The sequence below is a fragment of the Nematostella vectensis genome, chromosome 3 (genome assembly GCF_932526225.1).
Source record: "Nematostella vectensis chromosome 3, jaNemVect1.1, whole genome shotgun sequence".
NCBI classification, from domain to species: domain Eukaryota; kingdom Metazoa; phylum Cnidaria; class Anthozoa; order Actiniaria; family Edwardsiidae; genus Nematostella; species Nematostella vectensis.
Genome location: NC_064036.1, coordinates 4,711,256 through 4,721,787, shown reverse-complemented (window position 1 = coordinate 4,721,787; position 10,532 = coordinate 4,711,256). Strand labels below are relative to the sequence as shown.

Sequence of the window (10,532 nt, the reverse complement as noted above, 5' to 3'; positions counted from 1 at the left end):
ACAGATATTTTTTTCTTCGTGGTTGGATAGTATAAACGAAATATCCAATACGGAATGATAAAGCACCGTTGTCGAGACAAACTGTTGTTTCAGGAATTTGTTTCAGGAATATATATATATATATATATATATATATATATATATATATATATATATATATATATATATATATATATATATATATATATATATATATATATATATCTATTATCACCTTATTCCTCAGGGAATCCAGTACATCCCCCTTCACTACAAAAATGTCACTCCGCTGACCGAAAATTGGAGTCCACTATAAACACGATGTCGAGGCTCGACTGGCTATGTCTTTTCTTCTCCACGTCAACACAAGTTCTTTAGAACTATGCGTGTTCTTATTTTTGGGCTTGCAAAAAGATAGCCACTGCAAGGAAAACAAATGATATTACTGATGAATCTATAGCGTAGCCTGGACTATTTATTTGAGTTGTCAATCTTGAGTCGCTATGCTAAACCGAAGACACAGGCCTTTGTTACAGGCCGTGATATTTCTTGGTTTGATTGGGGCACTTGGATATTCGGTGTTCTTGTACAATACGCTCAACCTTAAATTAGAAAAATCTGATCAGCAAATTAGGAAGTTTACCAAGCAACAGAAGTCCTTATCCTCACAGCTGCAAGGTAAATTATTTTACGAATTTTATATGAACAATAATTGCGTTTCTAAGGAAAACTTGTGTTTTTTTTTTCTTTTAATTTGCTTATTTTATTCATTATCGCGACTCAATCCAAATTCATTTGCATTTTTAGTTGTAATTCCACTCATTTTCCACGTTGCGATGGATCAAATCATTTAAGAAATTGTTACAATAGCTACAAAAAAGAACATATCACCTGTACACCCATGCATGCATTCATCCATATGATATTACATTTATATAAATTAAGCTTAAAGTCCATATAACCTTTCAGAGTTGATAGACTTTGTCAATTCTTTATATTTTCATCTTCCAAATGGTATGTGGTTCGTATGGACCCTATAAAACATGTGTTAGCGTGAATAACTCAAATCTGTAATATTGAGGTATTTTGGTCAACCTTCTGAAAAAAGGCTGTGAACTGAAAGGCCCGGGTCCAGTCATTTGTGACTTAGATCGAGATGTCAACCATGAGAAAACATATGCGCGCCCTAAACCGGTTCCTGTCTTCATGTCTTCTTAGTTATTGCTTAAGAACGTTGTGTGGTTACAACTTTTACCATCATCTTTATATCTTAACCTGGTAGTCAAATGATTACTTAACTCCAGGGAACAAATCTGCAAAATTTAGCAGATATTTTTTAGTCTTTGAATTGTTTTTGCATTGTGCGCGTGCGCTGCATTCGCTGTTTTTGAAACCTACAACAAAATGATATTTACTTTTATCACATACAATTCTCTACTTTAAATTATTTTTTACTTCATTGTGAGTAGCATTGCAATAGAAAACAATTCGCCAATATTTTGTGGTATTGCCGTCTCTGAATTTTAACAGATTTAAGGAAAATAGGTTGTTTCAGATTTCCCCGCCAAAACTTTATTATTCACTCGATTCAATCTCCTTTCGTGCGGCCAGGAAAATTTTCCAAGATCTGTAGAAAATTCAAATTTCAATAAAATTCAATTCCCTTTTCAGAATTTGAAAGTTTATCTATGCTTTGTTTTGGCTAGATTGATATAAGTAAAAGGTTTTAAGAACTTTAAGTTAAGTATACTTAACTTTAGGTACCCATTTCAAAAAACGGCAAATGCCAATTGACAAATGGCAGTTCTATGACAGAAAGAACCCATGGATCCCAAAATATTTCCTAAATTAAGAAAAAAATAAACACAAGATATGCCACTAACTATGAAATGTAATTAATATATGGTTCTGAAGTCGCTTTAGTTTATTTACAACCTTAATTTTTACAAATAATTTTTACCCATAAGCACCTTTAGGTCGTAGAACTGCAATTTGGCCACTGCCATTCGCCGTTTGCAATGACAACCTTTTTTGAAATAGGTGTACAGCTAATATTATAAAATGCAATAAAAGAAAAAGGCAACTTGCACTAGCTTAAATTGGAAATCCAAGCCAAAATATACACAGAAATGACTGCATCTGTCACGCCAGAGAATGACAAAAAAATAAAGTATTTAAATAAAAGTAAGTTCTTTCTGACAAAGAAACTTTCTGGCTTATTCGTAAGCGGTAAATAGGTTGCTTTTTGTTGTTGCTATTTTGTCACTTAAAACCCTGAGTGTGCAAGAGTTTGACACCCAAAAGTTATGTCATCCGTTAGAACAAGTCGCCTATTGCTGAGAATAACATGTTTTTTGTGTGTGTTTTCATCATGCATTACTTTATACTGATATTGAATTTTAAATTATATAAGCTGACAATAACATGTTTTTTTTTATATTTTGATCATGCATTACTTTATACTGATATTGCATTTTGAATAAATAAGTAATATGATAAAGTGCTTTTTAGTAAAAGTTATGCTTTTATGCTTTAGTTGTCTATGAGCACCGGGCAAAACTTGAAAAGAGTTTTGAAAAAGAAAAATCTGAGCACAAGAAGACGAAGGCTGGTATGTATACTACACATGTCTAAATTTGTGCATTTTACCTATGTAAGATACCTCATTATTTCTTGAGAGATGTAAGTTGCATAAATTACATTTCCTAGCTGTCTTTTGTAAGGATTGATTGGCTCATTTTACAGGTTCTTAGCAAGGTAATATACAAAAAATATATTCCAACTGTGCTCTTCCTATTAGCATCAGCCACAGCCAGATGGCAGATGCAATTTATTATACCACATTTGGAAAATAGAATGAAAACTATTTGTTGGTGAAGACTAAAATACTGCACAAAGATGTATGAAAATTGTTGTTAAACCTTTCTTTTAAATCAATGGTAGTTTTAATTGTAATTCAGAAGTGGTTCTTTTGCTCTCGGGAAGGGGATTTTAATAGCACCCTCTGCATCACTTTATCCCTGGAACAGGCCTGTCCTCGGCATAAATTCGTTGGTGTTTCTGCAAAATAGCCTGTATTTTCTATGGAAAGCTTCTTTTTTATATTATACTTGCATGTAATTGTGGGCAGTAAGGGGAATTAAATGTGCATCATTGCAGGTAATTTGGTTGTCTTACAGCTTTATTGTATTCATTTTACAGAACTGACTAGCAATAAAAAAGAATTTTTATTCAATGTTACAAGAGCGAAGGTATGTCAATTCTTTTGCTTGAATCAAAGTGTTTTGTGCTTCTTTTATTGAACTTAATTTTTTTTTAAATTTTTGTTTTTGTAGCATGAGACTCGCAACAGGTTCAACTCCTTAGAAACACAACATAGGATGTTAAAGGTACTGTTTGTTAATTATGATGCATTACATCATACAGGCATTTGACCAATTAATGCTGAGTTACAATTTTAAGACGTTTGATTGATTATAATGCTGAATTAATTATAAAGGCATTTGACGGATATTGATGAATTTACAGGACTCATAAGAAGTATTTAATGATGAAATAATCTTACCCAGGACTGATTAAGATGATTTAATTTGTTAACAGGCTCAGCATGAAGAGCTAGAACTAGAGTATAATCGATTGCAGCAGCAGCATTCACGACTGAGCTCTGAGCATCAGGAGGTGCATCGACAACAAATGCAGAGCTTCAACAGCCTCAAAGAGCAAAAGAAAATGGAGATCATAAACCTGGAAGGTAATGTTGTTTATAAACCTGGAAGGTACTGTTTCTTAGATTGGGAAGGTACTGTTTCTTACATTGGACGCTTGGGTGACCTGTATATAAACAAGTGTGTCTAGGGCTGGACACAATCCCCCACCCACACCCCTAGCACACATAACATATATTCTCTAATACCTAATTTTGCTCAAGAAAGCATAAGATAAGAGAGGGACACTTTGGTATTACCCACGCGCCATGTTGATTTCTAATCTGGTTATTTTTAGTAACCACCACCCCACCAGTGTGCGTGAGGATTTGCTCCTTTTATTTTGTCCTAATCCCCCCTGGATTGTGTGTTGTTGTTTAGCCAACTCGATAGGGATAAAAAGCGATCATGTAAAATAACTTAAGTCTAACTCAAGAAAGCAAGATTTGCAATATACTCACAGAAAGCTAAATCCCTGAATAGTTTGACTATTTTGTTTGTCTGAGCGGGGAAGTCAAGTCAAGAAGAAAGAAAATAGCGATAAAATGGATGTGATAAAATGGATGCAATAACACGCTTTTAATTCAAATCCCAACTCTAGATTGTATGATATACTTAATAGTTATAGAAATGTCTAGAAACAACATTAAAGAAGTACAGTAATATCTTCCTGTTTAATTTCTCACTATTAGAGAGGCTCTGATACTTCAGCTTGCTTGCTTTGATCATCACAAAAATGCATTCCCTCGCTACAAGGATAGTTTGATCATGTATTTTTCTTGGATTCCTTTTAAATTTACCGGGGAATATTCACAAAAATCAATATCATATTTCTAACTTACAGATTTCCATTAGGAAGAAGTAGCAAGTTAGAGCGGAAGCGGTGTTTGAAGCACGAGGTTTTCGCTCTTGATTTTTAATGAAGTCTCTTTTTTTACATGTTTTCTAAATCTTTCAATTCTCGAAATACTACATCCCCTTAATAAACCGCAACTGCCTGTATCTTAGATGCTAGAATAAAATTTTCAATGTTATTAGTGCAATTAGGGTGTTTTTTTTTTTCAAGTCACAAAACAGCGGCAAACAACAAAGATGTAAATGCCAAAGCGCGGGGGTAGTGTGAGTAAAAATCCTCACGCGCAGTGGTGGTTATTAAAAATAGCCAGATTGGGAATCCACATGGCCCATGGTAATACAAAAGTGTCCCTCTCTTATCTTTATGCTCTCTTGTTTTGCTATATGCTGAAAAATATAGCGAAATCATCTTTGATTTTGCCCCAACATTTTAATTTTTAAGGATTCTGTTCTGTATTTTCTGATGCTAACTGTTTTTTTTTTATGTAACCAGAACAAATTAAGACTTTTAAGGAGCAGGCAGCTTCCTTGAGAGTGAGGTTGAGTGAAGTTGAGCAAGATGCTGCATATTATAAGGTCAGGTTGATCTAATCCTTTATTTCCAAGTAGCCAAGGCTTCGCCACAGAATCTGTCTAGCTCTATAGCTTCTGCCAACACTTTCTCCAGAGTTTTCCCCAAAGACTTTAAAGAGGGTGTGAAAGGCAATGTGGGAACACCCCCTCACCCTTTTCCCTGGGTCCCAAAGATAAAGTTTTGAGGTTTTTGGGGCTGGTACAGTATGTGCAGGGTGGGTCCAAAAATCACCCTTCCACAAGATAAAGATCTTTTGTAATAACTTGATTATGTTATTTGCTATTTGCAGGGATTACATAACAAAGGCCTGCTTGATATCCAACGTCAACAAACAACAATTATATCCTTAAACCAGCGCTTACGTGAACTCAAGGTGATATCTTATTAATTTACATTGCAGTGTGTGATAATAATACAATGCAATGCACATAGTTGACAATGAGTGTTTTTTGTGTGTCCTTTATTGGTGTTCTGACATGCAAAAAGCTAGAATACAATAATCTTTTTCCATGCATTGTGTGCCAAACAATACAAAACTAAGGCCCTCTGGGGGCGGCTCTGATAAAAACAGACAGGGCTGATCATCAGCAAAATCGATTTTAATCCTAAGGGATATCACTTTGGGTGTGGTCAACAGAAATTCTTACCCCTAAGAGATAGCAAATTGGGTGTGGTCGAAGGAATTGCAAAAAAACGTTTTAACCCCCTTAGTAATACAGGGCTTCTGAAATTACGCACTTGTGTGGAAGTGCGTAATTTGGCTTTTTCCACGTAATCCGCGTAATCCACAAATTTCCACGTAACCCCGCGTAATTTGGCTAAATTTTGAAACGCACAACATTTAAGTGCACAGCTGATGTGTTCTTTTAGGGTTGTTACATCTATTTCTTGTAAAAAAGAGATATATTTTTGCGTAAGAGTGCGATATTTCAAACTGAATTTCGAAAACAAATAAAACGACTAGGCGTTCTTTGCTAAACCGCGAAGGCCTAGGACTAATAATAAAATATCTTTTTAAATATGCTGGTGGCTAGGAGCCAATGAAAACTTGCCTAAGATTAACCTTTTCAAGTTATTTCGTGCTTTCCTTCGGTACAAAATGTAGTTTGGGCGTAACAGTTGATATTCCGTGTAATTTAGCACGTAATTCAGTAAAAAAATCCCGCAAAATTTGGATTTTTAAAGAAAAATGTATTGCAAAATGATTTATTTCAAGCGTAATTTAGCGGGTAATTTAGCAAAAAATCCTGGGTAATTTTGAGTTTTTTTCCGCGTAATTCCAGAAGCCCCTGGTAATAGTAATTGGTTGAATTTTATACCCTAAGAGATATGACAATCACCCCCGTCTACTTTTCTGGAAAGTCCCCCCCCCCCCCCCCCCCCCCCCGGGGTTCTAAGGTTCTATTTGTATTAGTTGGTTTGTATTTTAGTAGCCTCTCCTCCTTCAGGACTGAAGCTTATCCTTATTTCTTGATTTCAGAAACACCAAAAGAGCTCTATAGGAGAAGACGGTGAGAGCCCTTAGAAGAGTATAATTTCCTGATTGCACCTGTCCTGGCAGAAACTTCTTTTATTTCTGACAGAAACTTCTTTCCTTTCAGTGTCAGTAGAGCACATGCAACCCAATGCTCACAGGCTCGGCCCTGCTGACACTAGACCTGGTGTGGCTCACCCTAGACCTCCCCAGCTTCCACAGGTATCCCATAGATCGACAAAAGCTAATACCATACCTACAAAAGAGGGGGAAGAAGAAGAAGAAGACAGAGATGACGATGCCGAACAAGAGAAAAAACTGTAAGTGTTTGTGTCCAGCTCTATCTGCATTTTTAGTTTGAAGAAGGTTGCTTATAACTGTCAAATTTACATCAGAAAAGTTCATTATTATGTTATGACTGACTGCTATGTAACTCTAATTATGTTTTTTTTTAACTTTGATCTCTTTGCAGGCAAAACAAACAAAGCAATAACAGGAATACTGCACCCACCAAAATTCCATTGCATAGGGACACAGGTAACAGACTCGAGAAATAAAATCATTTTAGATCTTCTCTGTCTTAACCTTGTTTTTTTTTTATCCCTTCATAGCAATTTTAAAATCTGCTGTGGCACAGAGGCATCAGATGCCCAATGATCAGTCACATGATAACCTGTCACGTGATAGAGTCATTCACCCAAAAAGCATAGCTAACATTACAACTACCGTGAGTAGAAGCCATTTTGAAACAGTGTTGCATATTAGTATGCAACACCGTGTGCTCTAAAAATGCTTTGTTGCCTTTGTTATTTTTGTCCATCTGTCTGATTTGCAAGACTTTGTTGGTTTGTTTCTGTTTTTAATGTTTCAAACACTTATCATTTTTAAATATATAACTTTCCCTGCATTTTTGTAATGATAGAAATATAATAACAGTTGTTTAAATATGGATTGAATTTATCTGTGATTCAAGCAGATTTAGTTCTCTACCGAAATGAATATCTCATTTGCGTAGGTTTTCATTACCTACAAAATCATTTTAGATAAATGGTAGTTCCTATTGTTGAAAATATAAACACTAAACTTTCAGAACACTGAAGACTCTGTTAGACAAGTTCTACCAAGTACTCCAAAGCCAGTTAATGTCATCGTAAGTACTCATTAGTGAGTGGTCATTATACCCTTAGGGTGAGTTGAGGTGGCTGGGGTGATGATCTTGGGGGAATGGGCTCGGGAAAAAGAATTAACCATCCAAAGAAGGGGTTATGTTGTTGGGAAAAGGCTGTTAAGCAAAGCCTAAACTCCAGCTATAACTTTGATTTTTTTAAGCTGGCCTCCATATAAATGTTGCTTATTGTAAACCCTCTATAAAAAAGATTATTGTATTGTACAGTATTGTCATTGAGAAACAAGGGTACTGCTTTTATATTTAGTTTCTTATTCCTCGGAAATAAACAGTGATAGTAACTAATTATGATTGTTTTTTTTATGTTGAAAGTTCAACATCATTAACTAAATTCTATTTGGTTATATTGTTTTGATGTGTTGAACCACATTTTATAGATACCAACTTTACATGTCCTGTTTAAGAAACCCTGGAATTTAGCCTGGAATGCTTCTCATTTGGAGGGTGTTTAGGTAAGGTTCTTATACGCAGGTTATTTTATGTACTATATTTTATATTCTTATATCAGGCTAAGACGTCATTGGTGCACGAGTCTGAGGGAGAACCTCGAGCGGATGCTGACGATGAGACTCAGGCAGAAGAAGCCAACGTAAAGCGATACCTCAACCAGAGCCTGGAAGCGAAATTGCACCAAATAGCCAATCAGGACCAGTCTCGGACTATCAACCGAGAAAATATTATGCCTCAGAGGCCCCAGCAGCGACCGTTGATGCACGCCACTTTTCAAAATGCAAACACGTTTCCACGCGTTAGGGAAAGTGAGCAATGGGCACCTGTCCCGCTTGGAGGAGATGTGGAGAGGCCTCAAGGAGGAGAGGTAGAGAAGCCCAAATTGGACAGGCAAGATCAGCTGAATAGGCTTAAATTACTCAATCCTGCACGTATGCCACATGACTCTGAACAGAAAAACCTTAAACTTGTCGATGAAAAAACACACAAGGTCGGACAGCCAAAAGAGAACTATAAATATGATAATATTAAGTTAAAGGAAACTTATGACTCTAAGCCAAAAGTGGTCGAAACATTGGAAGAGGCTGGACCCAAACGGACAAAAGGCGGTGAGCAGTACAGGCGACCGATTCAGAGGCCTGGAGCAGTTGTGAAGAGAAAGGCTTCCGAGGAGGATAATGAGAATATTGAGCCGAATGAAAGCGATAGTCAGCGGAAAACCAGTGAAGAGCATGCGCAGGAGGAAGGTGAGGTCTTTACTCCATGCTATAATGTAATTCATCTATTTGCTTGGAAACTGCCTTACTCGTAGATTATGACCGAAGCATTAGCTTGTTTGAATTTCCTTGTGTTATTTTTCGGCAAATTCTGTATCAAAAACTACATACAATGCCTGATGCTATTGAAGTTTTGAAAATATTGTGTTAGGGTATGTAGTACAGAAAGTAACTGCAAAAATACGGAACATAAGAGCAGAATAAGTGATTTGAAATGTAATTAAACATCAAAAGTTTTTTTATTTTTTTAAGACATTAACAATTAGGACCCATTTCCTTTTGTTTTAACAGATAATGATAACGAGGAAGGAGAAGAGGACCCTGACGAAAACCTCTCACAAACCAAACAGGGGGAGGGCAGGCCACTGGACCAGCCTCGTCCGAATGTAGGACGCTCCTTCGGACAGTCGGACAAGAAAATAAAGAGGCCAAACGCCGCAGCTGACAATGGCGACGAGGAGGATGGCAATAACTCGGATTCACGAGATAAAACGAAACGAGTGGTAAACCTAAGGGGACTACGCTGAGTGAGATATAGGCGTGTTTTGCAAATAAGACCCCCTCCCACAAAGAAACTTTAAGAGTTCGGAATATAGAGATCAAACAAAGCGAATCGTAAAACCTAAGGGAATTACCCAGAGAAAGAGGCGTGTTGTACGATTAATAAGACCTTCCGCCAAAAAACACTACAAGTCGCTAGCCAATTTGAAATTAGCGCTCTACTAAAATTCCTCAGACCGAATTTTAAGAAGAACTGTATGGAACTGTATTTTATATATAGGTGCCCCCTTCTTTGGGTCCCCACCCCCTTCTCGAGAAATCTTGGATCCTCCCTTTGTGTGCGCTTTCAGAGCGCCGCTTTCCGTGGAAGATTTCGAAGATGTGTCACTGTACCTGCAACTCATAGGTGATAGTACCCTGAAGAGATTCGACGTTATTATGCTATCTGGCTTGGTTTTAGCATGTATGTATTTGAATTGGTTGCAAGAGATGAAAAGTATAGCAATAGACCTCGTAAAAAGGATATGCTAGATAGATAATTAGCACGATACCGTTACTTTATTTTGGCAATACATGTTCATACACACCTCTTGCCTATAAAATAAAATAGTGTAAAGCGACAACATTGTCCGAAAAATACTAGCAACAACGTTCATATGTGATACCCGTTGTTGGCTGGTGTATCGCAACATTCACACTAAGCTTCTCCCACAATGTTGGACGACGTTGCGATTTTGGCTTTAGAATAGTGTTCTATTGCGAAGCTACTTCGTTTGATAGAAATCAATAACTCTTAATCCGTGAATCTTAAAAGTTGTTGCAACGTGTGGCTAAACCTTACCTATCTGATAGGAAACATAACTTATTACTGTGCCAAGCATGGGTGTAATTTGTTTAAGGCACGCAATATACGAATAAATAGAGATGTTTGTATTCCAGACTATGCTATTATTTAATGTAGTGAATGTAGAGTAATCGTTGGTCCTATTAGGGCGGCACGGAGATATAAAGGTGTTCCCGTACCACAAGAGGT

At 36.6% G+C, this 10,532-nt stretch overlaps 1 protein-coding gene across 1 annotated transcript; it reads left to right on the top strand.

The window, feature by feature from the left end:
- Positions 1-282: 282 nt before the first annotated feature.
- On the top strand, positions 283-10,432 carry LOC5512630 (Golgi integral membrane protein 4). The gene is made up of 14 exons (XM_001632911.3): positions 283-657; positions 2,516-2,590; positions 3,181-3,230; positions 3,315-3,368; positions 3,580-3,730; positions 5,032-5,114; positions 5,402-5,485; positions 6,593-6,623; positions 6,714-6,906; positions 7,059-7,123; positions 7,198-7,313; positions 7,677-7,736; positions 8,281-8,968; positions 9,290-10,432. Exons 1-14 carry the CDS (start codon positions 483-485, stop codon positions 9,523-9,525), a joined length of 2,061 nt encoding a protein of 686 aa, XP_001632961.2. The 5' UTR covers positions 283-482; the 3' UTR covers positions 9,526-10,432.
- Positions 10,433-10,532: the final 100 nt, after the last annotated feature.